The sequence below is a fragment of the Chenopodium quinoa genome, unplaced genomic scaffold (genome assembly GCF_001683475.1).
Source record: "Chenopodium quinoa cultivar QQ74 unplaced genomic scaffold, ASM168347v1, whole genome shotgun sequence".
NCBI lineage: Eukaryota > Viridiplantae > Streptophyta > Magnoliopsida > Caryophyllales > Amaranthaceae > Chenopodium > Chenopodium quinoa.
In genome coordinates this window covers 6,454,887-6,479,530 of record NW_018744693.1, presented here as the reverse complement: position 1 = coordinate 6,479,530, position 24,644 = coordinate 6,454,887, and the positions used below count along the sequence as shown (strand labels likewise).

Genomic DNA, 24,644 nt, shown 5'->3' with positions numbered 1-24,644 from the left:
GATAAGACCTTCTAGAATGTTCTAGAAGACTAAAACCATTCCTAATTGCATTAGGAATGATAAATCATATTAGGCCCTCCCCTAGATCATTGGGCCGTACATAAAGCTCAAACCGGGCCCAATTTAGTAAATTGGCCATAACTTCCTCAATATTCATCGGAATTGGGCTTATAATATATCGTTGGAAAGGTCTTTGCAAACCCCATCCAACTACACCACTATTGGACCCATATCATGGACCAACCAAACTGGATTGACTGTTTTCTTAAAATAAAGTTTTCAAAAACAGAGAGAAGAGAAAAGAAAAGAAATAAAACTTTCCGCAACACCAGATCTTTCCACACTTTCGTTTCATTCGATTATGATTCGACGTGAAAGGCACTCATCACCGGGTTTGGTTTTGGGGAGACACAAATGGGTGTCTACAATATCTATACCACTTTTCAGGTATTTATACACCATGATATTTATATTATATTACACTATTAGAGTTAACTGCACTATCTTGCCGAATATCATATCCATTAGACATATCTTTATTTTGGAACCGATCATACAACAGGTGTAGTGATTCAAGTATAATTGGCAAGATTTATCTCAATGTATACACATTATTAATATGACCAAAATGTATCTTCAACTCTATGCAACATGAGTCATAACTGAATACAAATCAAATCATAAATGTGCAAAATATATAGACAAAATTTGACATATAACTTTTCAAAGTACCATTATAGGGATCATAGTTATTATTTATTTAATTTTTAATTTTTTCAAATTTTGCTAATTCGTTCTTCTCCCCCTAAGTTGGTAAAATATTTCATTTATAGGGGCGTTTAATTCTATACCAACTTAGTAGACAAATTTGTACTAATAAAATTCACTTCATTAGGAGGATCACAATCAAAATTTATTTCTCATAAGATTTGTATTAAAGAATTTCTATCTCTTCTGGAGAACAATTTCAATGAAGAATCATTTTTTCATTAACTTTAATTTACATTGCATGTGTATCTATTATTACCCTTTTCATTATATCTTCTGGAAAAATAATGTCAATGGGGAGACATGTGTTGTGCAGTACATTTTTCCTTATTTTCCAATATCTTATGTGCTGACATATAATAGCCCCAATCAAAAGAATTGTTATACAAGCATAAATCACTTGTTTGTCATTCTACTAGTTTGTGATCTTCTGGATCTTTAAAGACTTAAATAGTGTATTTGGTGAGCTTCTGGTCACTTAATAGTTGACAATAATATATAAGTTCTTTTGGTGAACTTCTGGTCACCCATTACTCTTTTATATAAGAAATTAAAATCTAATAACTCTTGAAATTTTCATCAATACAAGTTATTATGAATCACAATTCAACTATAGCTCAATCTCAATGTTATGTCTTGCCATTCAATTCATTTCATAATATTTAACATTGAGAGAGAGTCAGCACATTATCAAATGAAACTTCAGGTTTTCATAACGGATAATTATTAAACCCGGATGACCTAATTTACTTATCACATCCAATCACTTCTCTATATTTTAAGTCTGGACAGTTTTCCAACACTAGTGATCACTTTATTAAGCTTACTTTATGCATGGCCATGGATATGACGTGATATTAGAACACCAACATGTGTATCTTTATATAATTAGCAAGACAATTTGGCAAGACAATCAACTAATACTTTATCAAGTTAATACTCATACTCTGCTAGAGCTTTGACTATAATCTTGATACATGCATGTTAATCTTGTTGGACATTTCATACTCTTCTGGAGTCTTTCATATAATCATGCATGGAATATATAAATTTTACTAAAAGTGATTTTTCCTAGTAATGGGATTTATTATCACTTCCTCAAACTTGTCATTATCAATACTTGCTCCATTCCTTTTTTCGAAGGTTATTATATTTTAAAGCTATTGGACTACTACGCTTCAGGCATGCTTTAAGTTCATTAGTAACCGATGTTGTCCTTCTAGGACGTTAATTTTAATTGGAGCAGGCATTTACAACTGACATATAGTCAATGACACTAATTCATATCCATCTTCGGGATGGTGTCATTGTAAATTTGTGATATTATGTGGTAGCTTATATTAAATAAATTATTGACATTGATATTAAAGCTAATATATACATGACTGACCATCATTGATATCATATAATTTATGTGCAAGGATTACATATAATAATAAAATAAATATTATTTCCCCTTAATCCTTGCATACGGGGTTTTGAAATTTATTTGACAACCTTTAAAATCCCATTATGCATTTTAAACCATAAATCCTTTTGACAATGTCATGTATCAAGTTAAGTAAATTAGTATTATATAACTCTTGTTTGTTCCTACTCTTGCCCAATTATATCAGCCTTTATACTCATGACATTGTGAAATCACATTAGTATTATGACTTGTAGATATTTTCATATTATTTTTGAGGGTTTATGACCCTGTATAAAATTAAGGAAATGCAAGTCCATATGTATTTCACATCAATTTATTCATCATTTCTATAATCCAACTTCACGTGATCAGTTATAGAGTATAAACCTTTAAGTTATCAATAGCACGCTACTCATCTTATCTATTTCATAGGAAAGAATAAATATCTCGTGAAATATTCATCATCATCATAACAAACTAAAATTATATTCATGAATCAACTCGATCTTCCGTCCTCATCTAAGTAACAAAGTAAGAGATTGTTCTCAAATCCATATTTAAACAATCATGTGTGATTTTTCCAAAATTTCTAACTATTTATTGAAATACAATTATAAACATTAGCCAATAAATAATTTATAATCGGTAAAATCAATACTAAAAAGATTAGATACCACATCTATCCCTAACATTATGGAAACAAACTTTGACTTTCTTATTTCATAGTTAATTAACTAAGGATAGAGTGTAAAAAGAAAGATCTACTTAAAGATATACAAGGGGAATATAACGACATCATATTCTATCGATATTAACTTATAATCAAAGTCAAGTTAAGTCGATTAATCCAAAGATCATTAATTTAGAGAAAATTAGTATGGATTACTTTCATACACATAATTACACTAAGAATTAAGTTTACCTAAAATGCAAATAGGACTAATGTAATGGCCACAAGCCCACAAAAGTTATTCATATGAACAAATGACAAATCACATCATACTGTCAATAAGTTCACAAGGAACTTATTAGAAAACGAAAAATAAGTAAAACAATTATCCTCCGTTAAACGAAAAAATTATGTAAAACAATTATCCTCCATTTTTCTAGTCAAATAGACTAACTTTATTTATCACTTCCCGATGGATTTCAATTGTGAAAACTGAATCATGAACCTTGATAGAATATATGATACCTTAGGATATATGTGATATATTTTATCGAACCTGTTATCCGAATAAATTACTAAAAGAAGTAATAATGTGAATTGAAATTAAAATTAAACAAAAGTATTAGGATTAATTCATACTTATACATATTTAACAACTTGCCTACAACTTTGAGAAAAGAATTGGTAAAAAGCCTAGGCCGATCTTTTGATAATTTTTAGAACTTTATCAACATTTAAAGCTATTGGATGCAATATAACTTTGTTTTACGAAATTACTTGCGTTAAAGAAATGATGATAATAGCAATGAAAGAGATACTATATATGCGCCCGGATCCTCTAGAGTTAAAGGGAAACTCTACCACATAAAGTTGGGCTTATCACAGCCCTCTATATATATCAACGGTTGATAGACTTCAACCCTCCACTAACTTTATTAAAATATTAAAAAAAAATAAATTAAAAAAAAAATCTAAATTACATACTGTACTTTTAATTTTTTTTCACCTCCCTCACTTCATTCTCTTTCATGAGTCTTCATTCTCCATTGTCTTTTAGAATCTAAATGACCAAAATTCTCAGTACCTACGGCAAATTCATCTTTCGATCGTCAATGAAATCCATCAAAGTATCACTTGGCATCTAATTAAATCAGGTTTGTATTTCTTGAATTTTAATTTTGGGTGGTTTTGTTTTGGTTGAATTAGATAAATTTTGGGGGTTTTGATTCTCTCTATGATCTTTGTGAGCTGTAATTGCATAGTTGTTGTCGTTGATATATCGTGTGCTAAAATAATACTTCGTAATTGGTTTTTCGTTTATTGGAGCTTGATGGGTTAAATTTTGTTGCTCTTATTTTTTAATTAGTTTTAAGATTTGAGGAAATATAATCTTGATTATATCATGGTTAATTTTTTTTTTTTGAGGGGAATATCATGGTTAATTAGTTTATACTTGGTTCTGGAATTTTGACTGATTTTGAGATCAGACATGAATTCGTAGTACTTAAAATGGCTTTTGTTGCTTTCCACCCATTTTAATTTACTTTTCAAAATGTTGAATTTTGTTCCTAATTTCTACTACACATATTTTTTTCTACTGCACATATTGTTGTATTTACTGGAATTTATATTCAAATATATGAGAACTACATTCACTTATAGTAGTATGACTAGCTACCTCTCCTACTAGAGCTTACCTAGCTACTTCAGCTACTTGAATTTGGTATGCCACTGCACTAATGTCTAGCCTATTAGCTCAATATGGTAGAGCGTTGTGCTAAAGCACACAATGAAGTAGGTTCAAATCCTACATAGGCTACACGATAGATGAAGAAATGTTTGAGTTGTGATAAAACTAATAGAGATAATAAATACTATTTAAAATGAGCATATGGATAAATTCATAATGATGTATGATTACATAGAATAAAAAAACATGACTCTTTCTTCATCAAACTTGCACCATGATGAGCTTCAACTTGTAAAGCAACCAAGAAGGACCTAAAGCATCACATACCTGCTACATCCATGTAAAAAAAATGTCACTATGTGAACTCACACACAGCTTGTACTACCTAAGTATTATAGGAATTATATAACATTTAATATACCTCGTTGGTCTACATTTGACATGTTGCTAAAATCGGTCTAAGGATTGAGCTCAAGACTAGAATTTGGTACGTTCATAGCCTATAAAAGTCATTGAAGATGTATTAGTATAAGGTATTACTTCCAAATGCAAATTATATTACTTACAACATACACCTGAGTTTGAAATGAGACCTCTTTCCATATGTTATCATAAGATGAAGCTTCACTTCCATAACATTCACCCTGTTACAAACAATTCAGTGAGACAGTGACAGAGTACAACAAATATAAAGTTAAATTGTTTAATGATGTTTTACCAACAACACTTGTGTATAATTGCTCCAGGGGACTTCAAGATTATCATAATTAATCTCAAGTGGCATAGTATAAATTTCTCCTTGCTGTAAAATTACAAATAAGAAATAAAAAGACAAATAAAAGAAAATTAAAAAAAGTTCAATTTAATGTAAACTATTTTATGAAGTTATGATTACGGCTTACCTGTGGTGGTATATTTTCTGAATTTGGATGATTTGGCACTTTCTTCTTGTTATGTATTGTCTGCTTTGACCGAGAGGCTTGAGTACTTGCATCATGAAATTTTTCAATCCAACTTTTTCTTCGCTTTCCTCCTTTTTTCCCCTCTTTTGGTTTCAAAGTAATACTGTTAGAAACACATGCTTGTAGTTGTTCACTTGAATTCACATCAGAAGAAGCTCTACCCTTTTCGATAGCAAGGCTCATAAATAACTTATCAACCTCAGAAATCAAATTATTTAACCCATTCTCTAAAAGTGATGATGATTCTTCAAAATTAGAGGCTCTCGAAGCAACTTTCACAAATTTTTGACACAATGATTTATATCTACGAGTAGCATCCAACCAAGGGTCCTCAAGAATAGCCCTTCCAGAAACATCTTCCACAACTTCACTCCTAGCTTCTTTAGTCCAACGTTTTAAAATATATTTCTCAGGAACTAATTTAATGTTCATAGTATCAAGAACCTTTAATGCGTGAGAACATAATAACCCCAATATTTCAAACATTTTGCAACTACATGAAACAGTTTCGGTCGAAGGATCACCCAATACTTGATACTCTTTTCCAAAACAATTGTCATTTCTCAGGGTCGGAAATTACAACTCTATATTCATTGGTAAGTTGACCTTCAACACATGGCTTAATATAAGCCGCTGTTGACCACTCATATTCATCTTGAAATGCTTCAAAAATATTAGGAGTATATATTTGGCTAACTTGCCTAAGTAAAGGCGTTCTCTTCATCTTAATTCTTGGTAGTTTTTCTCTTGAATCAAACTCATTGTTCAACTCGTTTTGACGCTTTAATCCAAGAACTCTCTCAAATTGTTTAAAAAACCGCATTATATCCATGTTGCATTTTAGATAGTCTTTTAAGTCTTTATTAAAGCTTTCACTTAACTAAGTACTTCGCATCCCTAGAGAAAACACATTTGTCATGTAACATTCTGCCCATTTCTTTTCAAAGCATATATACTATCTAACCAAGTACCTTTGGTGACTTTGCCACGCAATGCTTCGAATGCCTTTTCGAACTCCGCTTCTTCTTTGTAATCATACATACAGGCTTTGAATGCACGAAGAACATCTAATCCATCACGTAATATGTGCTTGGTTGCATTTTCTGTAATATGCCAAGTACATAATCCATGCCACACATCAGGCATCACCTCTAAAATGGCCTTTCCCATAGCAATATCTTGGTCAGTGAAAATAGTCTTTGGCTTCTTGTTGCCATGTGTTTCTAGAAATGTTTCGAACAACCATTTAAAAGATTCAGCCATTTCGTCGTATAAAAGAGCTGCACCAAAAACTGTTGTCTCCCTGAAATGGTTAAAACCAACAAATACACCAAAGTGGTCTATGCTCTTTATTTGTACCAAAGGTAGTATCAAAGGCAACTACATCTCCAGATAAAGCATAATCAATAAGCATTTTTGCATCAGCCCAAAATATGTTTGTTATTTGCTCTTCACAATCCAATTGAATTGAATATTGGAATGAAGGGTTCTCCACCGTTTGTAAGTGAAAGTATTTTAATAAACTTCCTGCTTCCCCATACATCATATCTCTTTGGCGCTTACTTCGTAGATAATTTTTATGGTCTCGATGAGTGTAGCCAAGATTGGAAGATCCACCCACATGAGCACCAATGAACTCATGAGCTGCTCTAGGACGAATTCCAGAATCATCCGCAAGTTCAATTTCAATCGCTTGTATTTCAGAAATTTTTCTCTGTGACGGCAACAAGTGGCTAGTTTCCGGTGGATGAAGTACATGATTGTGTTCGGATACAAAATCATGAACTTGATATTTCCATGTAAATCTAATTAATATAATACCAATGCGGACCTTGCATCCGGTTCTTCTTTCAGCTCGAGAATTGGTTGTCAAGTGGTCTCGCTTGTCAGGTTGACGGAAACCCTCTTTTGAACAAACAAATCTCCTAGAAGTTACCTGTCCATCCTTGCTCCTGTTCTCATAATGCTTACGAACGTTAAATCCCATCTTCCCTCCATATTGTAACCAAAAATTCCAAGCATCCTCCACCGAATCAAATTCCATGCCTACCCGAGGAACCCAATTTTCTACTTCGTCGTTACTATCGGCCATTCTAAGACAAATAAATTTTATTGTAGCTATTAGTATGAATCATTAAAGATCATCAATCAAATTATAAATAATTTAAAGTGTAAAAATAAAAAAGATATCAAAAAACTGATTTTTTCAATTGAAATATAAATTAAAATAGGGCATATATTGGAGCAATTTCATCTTACTTGCATATACGAAATCACAAATTGTAGACTTCTTGATCAAATGTTGCGCCTTGAATTATTGTTAATGGTAGATGATTGTTGCACTAATTTTTTTAATGGGTATATTTATAGATTTAAAATATGAGGAAGCAAATAAAAAAATTGCTTAACAATGGCGTGAAGATTACGATCATAGCAGTAAATATTTTGGTGGGAAAATAAGATGAATATTTGGTGGGAAAAGAAGCAGCTAAGAAATTTAGGCGCCTACTTTGGTAACTGCTAATTGCCTTTTTTTTTTTTTTTTTAATATTTTAATAAAGTTAGTGGAGGGTTGAAGTCTATCAACCGTTGATATATATGGAGGGCTGTGATAAGCCCAACTCTATATGGTAGAGTTTCCTCCAACTCTAGAGGATCCGGACGCTATATATATATATATGTATATATATGTATATATATATATATATATATATATATATATATATATATATATATATATATATATATATATATATATATATATATATATATATATATATATATATATATATATATATATGAACTCCATTTCAATGAATCGTATTACTCGATAACATATCAATATGTACTATTGAACTCTAAATCGTTAAGCAATTTACACGGAGAGATGCTAATATATATTTTCATATAAGCCAATAACTCATGAACAAAAGTAATAGGGAGACATGAATATAATTGATACTTACAGAACTATGTCGACAATATGTGAATTTCTTAGTGGCCTCCTCAAATCAATTGTTTTATTAATCTGCTCAATTGGCTAGAGTTTGGTGCTGATAACGTGTTGTGAAAATAAGGAAAAATATCAGGAATTAAGGGAGAATTAATCTGTTCATATTATTCCATATGATTGGGGTATATATACATAAAATATTATAAGTAGGGTTTGCTTAGATAAGAATAAACCCTAGATCTAGAATATTCTGGAAACATACAAAGAGGATAATGGATATCCACACAATATTTTCATAACACATACAAATTAAAGTACATGAGCCAAAAAAAAAAAAAAAACTATTCCCTCCTTGATCTAAGGGATTGATTTGTTATTTATATCCTTAATTGATTCATGAAAATTATTTACTTTTTATATACCAATAGAATACTTTTGGTGAATAGAATTTCATTTTTTTTTTTTGTTAAGATAAAGAAATTGAATTTATATAGAGAGAAACCATGGTAAAATTTGAATTTCAAAGTGATTCAATGTTATAATAGAGTTGATTTTATCGTTCCAATATAATATCTTAACGATGTAATTGATTAATTTCATTGTTGAGAGAATTTTTTCCAATTTTCATGCTATTTTCCGAGGTTGAAGATGATGTTCTTCATATTATATGCTAAATGTTCTTTTATCAATTATTGGAAACATATTCTTTTTTTTTATTGGAATGGAATATGTTCTTTGAATCTGATCAATATGTTCTCGGTATATAAACTATATGTTCTTTACATTATAAACAATGTACTTTAATATATGTAGATTAAAAATGCTCATTGTTGGGTTTCAATAATACAAATCATTTTTTAAGTTAGATAATATGTTATTCTATATTAATATGTGTTTGCTTTAAACCTTATACTCTGTATTATTTTGGGTATTATGTTTTTTTTTTTTTTTTTTGTAATCATTGTGCTCTCTTGTTTTATCCTTCTATTTTTATTTTTTTTTTATTTTTTTTGGTAACGATGAAAAAATATGATTAATTTTTGCACATATTTTATTTTAAAATAAAATTGAAATAAAGTATATTGAAAATGAAATTTTGAATTTTTGAAATTTGAAAATGAAACCTATAATTATTTTGGTAGAAAATAATCTTAGCTAGAGAAATTTTGGAAACTCAATTTTTTGAAATGATTTGACATTAAATGCATGGTAAAAATAAATTAATAACTATCTATTACCTTTTTTCCTTTTTAAAAATTAGTTTCTCAAAACTTATCATGTTATTTATATTTCAATGATGTGTTCTTTTATAATTTAATGATGTTCTTTACATTTATAAGCTATGTTCTTTCTGCTTAATCCGGTGTACCATGCGCATGGTACACCCTAGTGTACAAACCAACATTGGATGCATGGCAAGTCTCCACAAATCACAAAATACATCTAAGTAAAGAAATATTTGTTACTATTGTCATTGGTCAAAACGTGTCAACTAAAAAGGAATACTGAAAAAATTATTTTACTACCATGGTACACTTCTTCGATTTAGGAAACTCCATGTAGAAAAACAAAGCATGACTTAATTACTTTGAATCCAACCAAGTGAGGATATTTAGATGGAAATTTTCCTTATATCACACCATACTTTTAAGTGTGTAATCAACAAATCAATCATCAATAACTATATACTAAAAGACACACCAACAATAACACGTGTCATTTTCTGGTGTGTCCTTACTCTTTTTTTTTTTGAAACAATCTATATAAGAAACAAATTAAATCTTTCTACATACTACCTCCGTTACAGGTTATGTGCAACGATTTGACATAAAGCAAAGAGAGAAAATGTCTAATCGTTGCACATAACCTGTAACAGATGTAGTATAAGTAATAATTACATATAAAGTATAATAGAATATTTGATGTAGCTTTTCTTGATTTATTTTTTTAATTATGTTATAGAAGCTACAAGATTAAATAATGAAATACAAATATCTAATCAACAAATGATACTTTTGTCATTTCCTTGAACAATTTATGGTTAGAATTTGATATGAATATAACATACGAAAGTAAAAAAAAAAAAAATTAATGTAATGTTAATTTTAAAAACAATTTTTAAAAATTACCGTGCATGGCACGAGATCTAACCTAGTAGCATATGTGTTGGGATAAGCTTTAAGCTTTAAATTGTAGCTTTGATCCTAATGTGTATTTTTTTTTTTTTTTTTTTTTTTTTTTGGGTACAAACCTAATGTGTAAGAGTATGTATCCTAAATAATTAGTTTGTGTTAGTGAAGTTACAAAAGTAGTGGTTACTGGTTAGTGGATTAACAATAGGCATGATTTAATTATTATGAGATCATGAACCTTATTTTTAACTTATGTTTTATCTACCCTCACTTCCAAAGATAGAATAAGGGCATGCTCACATTTACTTAATTTCAGTTCAGTTCAGTTTAGCTCTAATCAGTTCAGTTCAGCTCCTAATTTCCCTCTCTCATAAAATATTCAGTTCAGTTCAGTTCAGTTCAGCTCCAATCAGTTCAGTTCAGCTTAATTCAGTAAATGTGAACATACCCTAAGTAAAAGAAAGTAAAGATTAAAAAAATAAAAAATAAAAAATAAAATAAAAGTGTATTACATTATCTAAGGGTTGAACCTTCATACCCTTTTCTTCATGGCAGTTAAACTCACGCGGACATAGTGGCAAAGTAATATTCTTGGGAGAGTATGCTATTAAGAAGCCGTCATGAACCTTCATCAAACAATTGAGAGTTTCATATAACGGGGCGCAACACTTTGTTATTAGTTAATAGTTATCCTTTTGGTAAGCGGTCATCATAAAACAAATTATAAATAATCATGAATTTGTGTGTAACATTTTAAGAAAAGCCTACTACGTATATTCATTATATTATGATAATGCAAGATAAATTACTTGATTTTTTATGAACTGAAATATATTATTTATATTGAAATAAAATTATATTAAATTATTTTTACGGAATTGAATTATTTTTTTTTTTTCTGATTAAAAACTTAATTTTATTAATTCTTTTTTACATTAAAAATAAACATTATTAACGGACCATCCATCTATCAAACAGGTGGTTAAGTTAAATTGACAATGTTAATCTAAAAAAAATAAGGGTAATGTTATCTGTAACCCTAACGGCTATATATAAGCATTATATATACTATTGAAAATTGTATAAAATTAGAAATTCATGACAAAAACACGCGTAAATCAGTGTTATTAGTGTTTATATTTTGATGATTTCTTAACATTTTACGATTTTCAAGTGTAAATTTAATGTTTATATGTAGCCCTAAAGGCTATGTATAACATTTTCCAAAAAAGTAATACTACGGAGTACTACTCCGTCCCATAATACAATGTCTCTTTTTAACATTTATTCCTCACATAATAAATAGAAAGAGACATTGTATTAAGGGACGGAGGGAGTATTATTTTATTAACTCCAAGAAACAACTACCATGGGTCCATAGTAATGATATACTTTTAATTCTTTCTACTCATTTGATCAAATTAATAGGAATAGATAATTGGAAGGATTAAGAAAGGTCACAAAGGCCAATAATTAGTCATACTTGAAACACAAATAATAAAAATTTTTGATTACAAATAAACAATCAAATAAACTACAAAAGTGTTTGAGTGGGTATTGACTATATAAACCGAGGAACATGCATCAGTCACACAATCACATTCTTATCTTCCTTTGCTTAACTCAAATTATCATCATTAGTAACCCATAACTATTCATTATTCTAAGCACCTTCTTAACCCCTTAATTAGTCCGTGAATAACAAATTAAACCTTCTAATAAAAACATAAAACTACACAGCAATGTTTAAAAGCAAAAGCAGCAAAACCACCCCTCAACAACAAGAAGGGGCCAATCCACCCATCAAGTTTCTAGGCGTTCGACGACGTCCATGGGGCCGTTACGCGGCAGAGATACGAGATCCTTCCACGAAAGAGCGACATTGGCTAGGAACATTCGATACAGCTGAGGAAGCTGCATTGGCTTACGATAGAGCGTCTCGGTCCATGCGAGGCCCTCGTGGTCGGACCAACTTTGTCTACTCAGACATGCCTCCTGGCTCCTCTGTTACGTCCATCATGTCTCCTGATGAACAACATCAAAACCACAACCACGAGAAGGTTCAGAACCACACTCATCAGCCGGAGTTTTCGCTTTCGACTAGTAATGACTACGGCTACACGGCGGTTTCGAATGCGCAGTTTTGGTCGTCTTCTTCTTCATCATCATACCAGGATAATAATGCTACATTATATAGCTTTAATACTGGTACTAATGATGATACTAATAGTTATATTATTAATAATAATGATGGGTATTATGGTAATAGTAATGATGTAGAGTTACCACCTTTACCTGATCAGTTTACTGGTGAGTTGGGCCAGGGTTCTTGGGCTGACCCGACAGTTGGTGCGGATTATATGGGCTTTGACTCGACTAATGCAGGCTATGTACATAGCCCATTGTTTAGTTCTATGCCTCCTGTTGACCATGGGCTTGACCCATTCAATCTGGGCTCGTCTTCTTATTTCTTTTAAAATTGTTTCTGAAAAAAAAAAAACAAAACAAAAAAAAAACTTTAACTCACCCATTAATTGCATAATTATTTGCGGTGAAACATTTCTTCTAGAATGTCGGTGTAATTATGACTCTTGTATGATTTAAAGTCTTATTTTTTTTTATTTTTTTTTAATCTTTTTTATTACTTGGATTTGGGCCTTTAGATGCCTCTCAGGAGTCAAATTGGATTTGGATTCTAGAGTAGAGCATATTTTATATCACATTATGTACTTAAATATAATTTCTTTTCTTTTAATTTTTTTAATGTAATTGTAATCAATTGGAGTTGTTGAGTTTAATGTAACTTATGTTTTTCCATCTTACTACAAGATTGTACTAGTATAACATTTACGTATATGTAATACAATTGAGACTTAAGAGAATTCAGTTTAAGTTCATTTATTTATTTATTTATTTATTTTTAAGTGCTAGTAGATAGTTAAATTGTGCCTTCTAATTTGAAAGGTATAGTGTGATTTAGTGATTAAATTAATAGTACATGTTGTATTTTTTTTTTTAAAAAAACACAGAAAGTAGTATAGATTACTTGGGCAAAGCCCTATAAATATTACAACCTAAGATTCAAAGAAAAGCTCATATCCAAATTGCGTTCTTTGAATATGCAGTGCCAAAATTGAGTGCAACTAGGCCCATAGCTCCTATATGTTAACAAAACATATAGGATGGTAAAATTGTAAATTTGACAAGCTTTTGGAAAAAGTTCACATTACAATGGTACATTATAATATATCATTATGTACCATTATGCATGTATAAAGTACTATTAAAATATAAATTGTCTGAATAGTACTTTTTGTGTACTATTATGCATGTAGTGGTACTTTTTACCATCATATACGTTGAATATTTTCCCCCAAAATATTTACCACCTATCACCTATTATACATGTAATAGTACATTCTTCATCATATATGTTTGTTAAACCCATAGGAACTATGCGCTAAGGTTAATCGCCAAAATTAGCAAACTAGACAGCGAATAAGATAGTTTATATTACAACTTCCAAGGACTTCACATCTGAAAAAGAGAAAGCTAGGTAGTGCGAGCAGCAGCACTTGTATTGACTACCATACTCATATTATTGAGTAGAATAGTACATGTTGTATTACATGCATGAGTTTGAGAATGTGATAATTGAAGTATGGCTTAACCCATTTATTTAGCCTAAACTTTTAGGAAACCTTTCATTAATTCACCATTGCCTAATCCAATATTCTCCTATTTTCGTAGCCTGCTTTTTCTTTGAGCCCACTTCCTAATACACTATTTAGCCCAAATTGACATCTAATTTGGTTCTCTTGTCCCGCGGAATAGTGCAATGATGAAACATAAACCACTTCTTCACTAGATTAACCTTGTGCGATGTACGGTTTTAAAATAAGAATTGAATTATATACTTTTTAAATGTAATGAAAGAAAATAACTTCCTTATTTAGACCTAACTAATTTCTAATTAAATATGAATATACAATTCCCGAAAGTGCATAATTTTCATATTTAATTCAGAAATTTCAATTAAATTATATTATTAACTATTCTTAACAATTCGTAATAACTAAATAGCATAATATGTGTAGAAAACTCAAAATTTAAAATTTAAAAATTCAAATGAAATATGTTTTCAAAACTATGTTCAATAGGTAGCTTTAAAAGGAAAAAAAATATGACATCATCCTTGTATTTTGGAGGGAAAAAAGTAAATAAAAAGTGACACGTAGGCCATAATAACATCAACGGTTGTTATTTTAGTATATACTAGATTAAGCTCGTGCGATACACGATTTTTACAATAATTTTGTTTGCTTATTTGTGCATAATATGTAATTGTAGAATAATAAAAGTGAAATATGATAAAAAAAATTACGGAGTAAACAATAGTGAAAACCTCAAATTCATATAATTTACACGGTATATTGTTTATAAGAATATAAACTATATTTATTACTGCGTATTATTTGGTGGAAAGATAATGTTTATAGGAATATGAAATAGTCCAACCACTTTTTTTTTACTCCATTTGAAGTAGTGTAGTTTTTCAATTTAAATATAAAAAATCTTTTAGAAAATGTATAATTAATTTACCATTTTCAATAAAATAAAATAAAATAATGATGTCATTAATAGTTTAAGCGGGATAATTTTTTATGAGAGATTGACATATGGATATTAATGATGTCAACGGTGATTACTTTAGTTATAGTTATACTTATAGATATGGATGGATAGACCACGGTTTGTTTGAATTTTTTAAAATAATTTTTTTATATATATATATTTATGTGTTAAAAATTTTTTTATATAACTTTGATAAAATTCCTGATATCAAAAGATAATATTTTATATTTAATAAATTTAAACTGGAAAATCTCATTCGCCAATTTTGCTTACGTGTCATTTAAATTATTTAATTCTAAAAGAAATTAATAATCTTGAATTCAATTGGCTACCACTAAAATTTATTATCCTACATGGCGCGCTGAAAAAAAAATTAAATTTTACGTGGTTCTCTAAAAACTCGGAAAAAACTCCCATATATATATATATATATATATATATCATATTTTTAACTTTTTAATTGGCTTTTTTTACTTTGACCAAGTTAATTAGTATTACAACACCATGGTGCACCTATAAATAGGTGCACTAGACCCAATCTGCGCCCAACAAACGAAGCCCAGACAGTAATCTACGCCCAACACACATGCATTTGGTTTTTTTTTTAAATAACCGTTCTAAAATTATAAACCGCCATTTCATTTTCTTATCCATTAAAAAAAAAGCTATCTCCTCTCAAAAATTATAAACCTTCCTCAATTAATTCATTTGTATTTCTCTCTCCTCTCCCCTCTCACCATTTATTCACTCATCTTTTCAATTTTCTCTCTGTAAAAACTGCTACTCTTCCATGGCAAAAGACGAAGAACAAACGAAAATACCTTCAAAAAGGTGAACATCACTTAAACTACTTTGATTTTGCTATGATTTCGTTAAATTTGCTAAAATAATTGCCGTCTTGATTTTTTCTACTATATAATTGTTTTGATTTTTTCTTTCATTTTTATAGTTGAAAATTGAAAGTATCTACTCCTACTGAAGAGGATGAAGATGTGTAAGTAATTTATTATTGAAATTCACAATTTGATATTAAATGGGTGTAATTGAAAAATTTAACCCTAATTTTTAAAATTAAATACTAATTTGAAGCCTAATTTTTTGAACAGGACATTAAGTCAAATGTTGAATGTCAAAACACCAAAAAAGAAGAAATTAGAAGATATATCTAAGCCAAGTCCAATTGTTGATAAAAAACTATTGGAAGAATTAAACAAAGAAGTTTCAGAAAGTCCAATAAACAAGTATATATATTTTGGTTCATAAATTTCTTGTTTAATGTTCATATACGTTTTTTTGTATGAAATATAATTTATTTTTGAACAATACAAAATAAACCATTGAACATCGCTCATATATAACTAAACAGCCCAAAATTCTATATTTATGTTTGTATATTTGTTTGCATGTTCATCGATTTTCATTATGTTTGTATATTTAATTTGTTTGAATAACCCTTAAAAAACTTTTGAACAACAAAAAATAACCACTGAACATCCCCAAAAGAAAATAAAACAGCCCCCACTTCAATTTATGTTCGTATATGTTATATTTAATATTTAATTATTACATTATGTGCTGAACACCCTTAAGAAAGTTTTGAGCAAGAAAAAACTATAGGGTTTTAGTTACTTTAATGCGAAATTTTACAAATCATATTCGTTTGCACCTAAATAGGATCTACAAGCATAACACATAAGGAATCACATAATACATACCTTTGACGCATGATTTCCACAAGCGATTGACTGTCAATTAGGGAGATAATAGAGCCCCAAGCGTTGCTCCTCTACTTAGTCCACAGGATAGGATTGAACCTCCACTACTTCTAGGTAGTTGGGCACGAACACTTCGAACCACCTTCTACGGAGAGAGGAGGAGAAAATCGACCACGAACACCACCACACCACCACAGTGCGCCACTTGCACTAGGGGCCGTACAATTGTACAAATGTGAGGAAGAGAGTGAGAGAGAGATTGCGTGAAGCATTAGGGTTTGATTGCTAGCTTGTCAATTCTCAATTGACTGTTAATTGTGTTATGTCAAACCCTAGGCAAGGCCTCTATTTATACATCATATGTATAATTAGAGTCCAAACTAAGACCACAATATTCCCTCTTCAATCCCATATGGTTGGCCACTCCACGAGGCCCAATAATGGGCTTATTTCTTTTGTTCAATCCATCACCCTTTTGTGTGATTTTATAGGATCCATTCTATTGGCCTTTGGACTATTAAACTAGCCCAGATATCATTGATCACGTTTAGCAACAAATAATGATGACACAAAAGAACGAACTTAATTATCTCCATAATTGATCCATTATATATCTAGTAATTGCACTTGACGATGACATAAATCCTTCAATCTCCCGCTTGTCTGAGACAAGTGTGCAATATTCGAATTCCTTAAATCAATATGTGTCGATTTGATAATATGATTGCATCACATGTCGAGATCATATTAATCTACAAATCTTTTCTTGAAATCTGAGTTAGAATTACAAAAGAAATGATTACTAAGTAATTCATTTGAGTGCGGCCACATATTCACTGAATTCTCCCTCTTCAAGTCGCGATGACACATTCCTAATTAAATAGGTAGACTTAATCCAATCTTGTGGCAACCAAATCTCCCACTCAACTGTTGAAGTAACCATGAAACACCCTTTATAATCTCAAGTTACGGGAAGACGTTTGAATGTACCACAGTTAAATCAATCATTGAATGAAATCAATGTTCCACTCATGTCAGAGCAATTCACTATTATATCTGGAAGCTCTATACTTGAACTTTAAAGTAGGTCAATAGTTCGATAATGCATTGTAGACACCCAAATGTGTCTCCCCAAAACTAAACCTAGTGATGAATACCTTTCACATGATTTGATTATCAAACGAAGTGAAAGTGTGAAAAGTCTACTGTTTTGGATGTTTTTATTAAAATATCTTCTTTCTGTTTTTGAAAATATTTCTTTTCTTACTCTATTTATGAAAAATAGCCAGTCTAATTTAGTTTGGTCCATGATAAGGGTCCAATAATGGTTTAGTTGGATGGGGCTTGAAAAGTCCTTTCCAACGATATATTATAAGCCTAATTGCGATGAATAATGAGGAAATTCTGGCCAAAATACTAAATTGGGCTCAAATCGGATTTTACCTACGACCCAATGATCATGTGGAGGGTCCAAAGGTTTAATCCCATTCCTAAAATAATTAGGATTAATTAGAAGCTTCTATAAGTTTCTAAAATATCTTAATTATCCTTTTTGGAAAAGTTAAGATCAAAGAATTCGAAATTAAATAAAATTTCTCTTTTTGAGGGTCCTTGTTATGTGTGAAATGGAAGGTGATCAGATATTATTTTCTTGCCTCATAATATTTATCCAAATCTTATATGTTGGATGGATCTTTAAATTATCTATCCAATGATATATTATAATATTAATTCCAAGCTATAACGAAAAAAATATGAAAGGAATACAAAACTCTATCCAAAGTTGACACTCTTCCACTATTTTGGTTATATCTTTTAATCTACAAAAGATTTTAATCTGATTCTAATTGGATTGGAAATTAGACTACAAGATATTATCAACGACATATTATATGACTTATTTGGACTTCTGGATAAAAATATGATAAAAACAAAATGCGCAAAAAACTGTCCCAGCCCCAAACGACAGGTTTGTCGCCTGGCGCTAATACTTGTCGCCTGGCGCTAATATTTGTCATCTGGTGCTAAATCCTGTCGTTCGCGACAAGAGGTTTTTTATTTCTAATGGGACTTGATTTCTTTTCGATTGGTTTCCGGACTATTTTTCTATAAATAGGGTCCTTGGCCTCCGTTTTCAAATCACCAACAATCATTTAATTCTATTCTTTCTCTCTCTAAAAGCTAGAAGCTTATTCTTTCTCCCTCTTTCTAAACCTTCCCCTCTTACAAAATTCCACATTCATTAGTTCTAGACACACCTAGCCAAGTTCGAAGTTGCCTTCGCCCTAGACGTGAAAGGTTAATAATTTCTGAGGGTTTGGTCCCAAATCTCTATTTCAATTATTTAATTAATTGTTTGATTTAATATTTTCCTTGAAGTTACTGACGTGTGTATTTTGTTATTAGAAAGAGATACGAGGCATCGAAGTAAGTAATTTAATTATTTTATTGATCTTTGATATAGAAATCATGCTTAGATTATTTTGTTGATTCCTAGTATCATGTTAGGATGTTTTATTGCTTCCTAGTATCATGTTTAGGGTTAACTAATATTTGTCACATTATTATGTTTATGATGCTTCCTATTTCTTTCCTAATACCATGTTAGTATCATGCTAGGAATAAAGCTTTGATCTTTAATGTTTAGTGATATTCTAGGATTTGTTATTAATCTAGTTAGTATCATGCCTAGGATCTTGCTATCCAATTAATCTTACATGCTAGTCCATTTATTGAAATCATTAATGTCCACTTTAATGATTTCGAACTAAGAACTTAAATAATGTATGAATTCAGTTAACCTATGGGGTTTTATTGACCAGGTCATCAACCTAATGAGCCTATCAATTCATAATTATTTTGAACATTTTATTTAATTTCAAAAACCATAAATAAATAAGATTGAAACTTTGTTTCAGTTGATAAACATAATTCTGTAAGCTGATGTATTACTTATGTAATATGTTTTCTCAAAACATATACAACTTAAATTACATAACTTGTTTAAATCCAAGAACCTTAGCATGACTCTCACACCTTAGTTATGGAAGGGGTTTAGTGATTATAATTCATGAGACATTCTCATAAATATGAATTCTGCAACTTCTATATTTTAATATTAATTTTTATCTCCATACATTAAGAACTTTCTTTCATCCTTTTACTAGGAGTTAGAAATTCCTAATTGTATTCTTACGTTACATTGAATTTTGATTTAAATATATCATCACTTGTTCCTAAAACATGTGAATGATCAAAATAGACGAGTATAGGCCATGACATGCATGATGCATCCTTTGCAAAATGCATAAGGAGCATCACTTAAAACCTTAATTTCATCAACCTTTCTGAAAGCATTGAATCTTTAAGCAATGTGCCATGTTATATGGGATTGAAACTCTTTTCAATATAATGTTGAACCTCATCAGAATCTTATCAATATAAGCTTCTTAATCAAACTCAAACATCCTTCAAGACTTATCTCAATAGATCTTGACTCCCAACTGTACTGATCTTCCTCTTCATGGTTTTTCATACACAATGCTTTAACCATTACTTAACTCTTCAAGCAATGTTTGCTCTTTAGACTAGACTAAGAACACTTCATAGCTCCCCCTAAACATCTTGTATACATAACATCTTCCTTTTATGAGAACATCAAACAATTTTGATTAACTCACAAAATTAAGAATGCTAACTCCATGACGCTTTCTTTGATCCATAAATGAACTCTTATACATCTTTAGGATTATTGGATTTTCAAAACTATTTTGATTGTATCATATACAAGTCTTCTTTCATGAATCATTTCAAGAAAGTGTTTTTGAAATCCATCTACCAAATCTTATAATGTAGAAATCACTAAAATATCTTTAATAGATCTTGGCAACATGACTAATGTAAAGGTTTCATCGTAGTCATAGTCATGACTAATGTAAAAATAATAAATTACCTCCGGTAAAAAGCGAATTTTATCTCTATTTCGAGCGAACCAGCGAGTGAAAAACTAGGGCTTTTGCGTGAGGAGAATGACATTCTCCAGCGCTCAAATAAGAAATTCAAGCATCGATTAGATGATTCTGATCCGGGTAATTCGATGGATATTGAAATGATTGGTGCTGAAGGACCTCCTGATGCTAATGGGCAGAGACATGGTTCTTTTTCTCAAGTGACGAAAGGAATGGAAACTGTAGACACCTAAAAATGTCTCCCCAAAACCAAACCCGATGATGATCAACCTTTCACCGCCATTATTGGTCGGGTTGAGTATTTAATCTTGGAGTGCTTGAATCCATATTTTCATTTCATAAACCAACCCAATTCCTAGCCCATTTCCCCAAACCATAACTTATTTTTCTCTTTTCGTGCCTTTAAACCCAAAATAATTCATTTCGTGTCCTTTAAAATCATTCATTTCGTGTCCTTTTTATAAAAACGTTTAATCCAGTTTATTTTGGTCCATAATCTAGGTCCAATGATTGAATAGTTGGATGGGGCTTTAAAGAGCTTTCCAACGATATATTATAAGCCCAAATCCAAGTTATAACATATAAGTTATGGCCAAAATATTAAACTGAGCCCAAACCAAACCTAAGCCCACCTTACCTACGACCCAATGATCATGTGGAGGGTCTAAATTATTTAATCCCATTCCTAAACCAATTAGGATTAATTAGAAGCTTCTATAAGTTTCAAAAAGATTCTAATTATCCTTTTTGAAGATAAGATTAAAGAGTTTGAAATTGAATAAAACTTTTCTTTTTGAAAGTCCTATTTTCTATCCGAATTGAAAGACATTCAAAGATAGACAGATATTATTTTCGTGCCTGATAATTTTTATCCAAATTTTATATGGTTGGATAGCCCTTTAAATTATCTTTCAAATGATATATTATAATATCAATTCCGAGGTATAACGGAAAAGATATGAATAAAATGTCAAACTCTATCTAAAACTGACACCGTCTCACTATTTCGGCCATATATTTTATTATATAAAATATTTTAATCTGATTCAATTTGGGTTAGAAATTAGAATTCAAGAACTTTCCAACAATATCTTATTCATTTTATTCCGATTCCTGGATCAAAAGATATGATAAAAACAAAAACCGCAAAAACTGCTGTCTATCGAGTTTTATTCCAATTTAATTCGGATCTTATCTTAATTCTTCGACCCTTCTTTTTTTTTTTCTCAATAAATACAGGTCATATCACCCCTTTTCCAATCATCAACAATCTTGATCATCAAATCATTCTCTCTTCCTCTCTTTTACACCAAAAATCATTCTCTTCTTTCTCTCTCTCATATTCTAAGCCTTAAATCTATATTTCTAATTACACCATTCTTCCCTTAAGCACTCCAAGGAGTTCATACTTAACCCAAAGTTCTATACTTAAACCAAGGCATGAAAGGTAGAATTAACTGAGGGTATTACCAAATCAACTCTACTTTTTAATTTAATTTCCATTTGCTTTATATTTTTTTATTGAAGTTACTAACAGTTTATTCATGATGTAGCAATTTAAAGGAACGCGCGGAATGTGAGTAATTAATTAATTTAATTACTCTTATTTTATTTTCTTATTGCTAGTATCATGATTAGGTTATTTTATATTTGATTTGACTGACGCTATTATGGTTAAATTGCTTCCAATGTTAATGTTTATTTTATTATATTTATGATCACCATATTGCATGTTTAAAGGGAATATGTAATTGAAAATCACGCCTAATAAGATAATTTGGACAACCGGTTTAGATTCCTTTTTAATCTTGTTTTTTAATCAAGTGATCACAAATATATATATTATAATTATATGTTGCATTAATATTCAACCAATTTAGCCTAATAATAGTTTGGAGCAAATTGAATCTTTGTTTGCATGCCTTTGAGATCGCAGGAATCACTTTTCACTATAAGAATCGAGTAGAGGCCAATACGGGCGAATGTGACTCCATGAATCACTTTGTACCATCATCCCCGATCCTCCTTTCGTGGTTCCGAACCATATGGAGTTAGTAATCTCATGGATTATGAATGGGGTGTAACCTTCACGGGTCAATCGTTGTTGCCTGTCGTTGTCCCTTATCGTGGTTGCCTTTTATGATCCGTGAACTGTTTACAAGTTCCTTAAAAACTTGTAAGCGGCTCCCTACTTTATTTGTCCCTAATTGTATTATGTCAATTCCCACTTCCTATGAGTGCCAAGCATATTTACCACATGCTTTTAACGTAGGCGCACTTCGAGCGACGCCTACATCAACTATTGTCAATCCCTTTTACAATAATGGTATGGATGATGAGGATGTATCTGATGATGATCTTCCGGATGGTGAGACAGAAGAAGATAAGAGTCAGTGCCCTACCAATTTGTTGACTAAGGAGGAAAAGCGACGGCTACGCAAACCTTGGGAGAATACCCTAATTATCAAGCTCTTTGATAGAAAATTGGGGTATGAGGTCTTGGTTAGGAGATTGAGATCAAAATGGAGCTTGAAGGGGGATATTGCTCTAATAGATGTGGGCTGTTCATATTATATTGTCAGATTTAATAATATGGCAGATTATGATTTTGTGATGACTCAAGGACCAAGGATTATTGGAGATAGTTATTTAAATATTCGAAAATGGGTTCCAAATTTTATCCCGGATGAAGAACCTATCAAAAAATTGACTGCATGGTGAGAATTCCTAACCTATCGATAGAATACTTTGACAATGTTTTCTTGCACAAGATTGGCTCGAAAATTGGTAAAGTTATCCGCATCGATAAGCATACAGAGTTAAAGAGCAAAGGTCAATTTGTTCGTTTCAGCATTGAGGTGGATTTAACTAAGCCCCTTCTGACAAAATTCAGATTGAATGGGAGAATTTGGAAAATTCAGTACGAGGGATTGAGACTTATTTGTTTCAAGTGTGGAAAGCTAGGACATAAGGAGGATCAATGTGGAAATTTTGCTAATGAAGAAGTAGGACATCAAGGGAATTCAGATGCTAACTCAGGAGTGCATGTTAACAAAAATCATGGTAAAGAGAAGCATCCAAAAATCCATGAATCATATGGAGCTTGGATGATTGTACAGAGGTCTACAAGAAAATCGAGCCAAAGTAATGGAAAAGGACCTGCTTTAAAGCATAATGCCCCATGTAGGGAATAGTTTCAAGCCTTTAAAATCCCACTAGCTTGAACCCCACTGTGATCATACACTAAAGTACGGTGGCGACCAAAAGGGAAGAAGATAGAGCAAAAGAGTCGCCAACAAGTTTTTAAGGAACTTGTAAACCGTTCATGAGGTGAAGATTACACCCCTTAATGATCCAAGAGATCGTCAACTCCATAAGGTCATGAACCAAATAAGGGTTCGGGGATGATGGTACAAATCTAACCTAAAAGAGATTGAACCTGCCCTAATAATAGGCCTCTACTTTATTCAGCTCGTATTCATGTGCGCTTTCTGACTAACATACAATCAATAGATTAACCCTAAACCTGTTTAATCTATGTTGGTTGAATTTAATGCACAAATAAACTATTATTGGCAATCACTTGAATTATAATCACAATTAATCCTAACAAGATTATTAGTTATCTTATTAAGCGTGATTGCAAGTACGAATTCCCTTTAACATTCAATAAAAGGTGATCAAGCAATAATAATATGCATATCAAGAAACATAATAAATAATCAACATCATTAATAATA

General features: G+C 30.9%; 2 protein-coding genes across 2 annotated transcripts; both read left to right on the top strand.

The window, feature by feature from the left end:
• The first annotated feature begins 12,143 nt into the window (after positions 1-12,143).
• LOC110702398 (ethylene-responsive transcription factor LEP-like) lies at positions 12,144-13,086 on the top strand. Its single transcript, XM_021880096.1, has one exon. It carries the CDS (start codon positions 12,329-12,331, stop codon positions 13,061-13,063), a length of 735 nt encoding a protein of 244 aa, XP_021735788.1. The 5' UTR covers positions 12,144-12,328; the 3' UTR covers positions 13,064-13,086.
• Positions 13,087-21,032: 7,946 nt separating this feature from the next.
• On the top strand, positions 21,033-24,098 carry LOC110702357. The gene is made up of 3 exons (XM_021880063.1): positions 21,033-21,090; positions 23,177-23,571; positions 23,676-24,098. Exons 1-3 carry the CDS (start codon positions 21,033-21,035, stop codon positions 24,096-24,098), a joined length of 876 nt encoding a protein of 291 aa, XP_021735755.1.
• Positions 24,099-24,644: the final 546 nt, after the last annotated feature.

What these genes read in the sequence shown, in the direction of transcription:
- LOC110702398 (XM_021880096.1), top strand. Translation starts at nt 12,329, where the DNA reads ATGTTTAAAAGCAAAAGCAGCAAAACCACCCCTCAACAACAAGAAGGG.
- LOC110702357 (XM_021880063.1), top strand. Translation starts at nt 21,033, where the DNA reads ATGGATATTGAAATGATTGGTGCTGAAGGACCTCCTGATGCTAATGGG. An exon ending in TGCTAATGGGCAGAGACATG is followed by an intron (nt 21,091 to 23,176) that starts GTTCTTTTTCTC and finishes CTTTTAACGTAG; the next exon opens with GCGCACTTCGAGCGACGCCT. An exon ending in ATTTAAATATTCGAAAATGG is followed by an intron (nt 23,572 to 23,675) that starts GTTCCAAATTTT and finishes TTCTTGCACAAG; the next exon opens with ATTGGCTCGAAAATTGGTAA.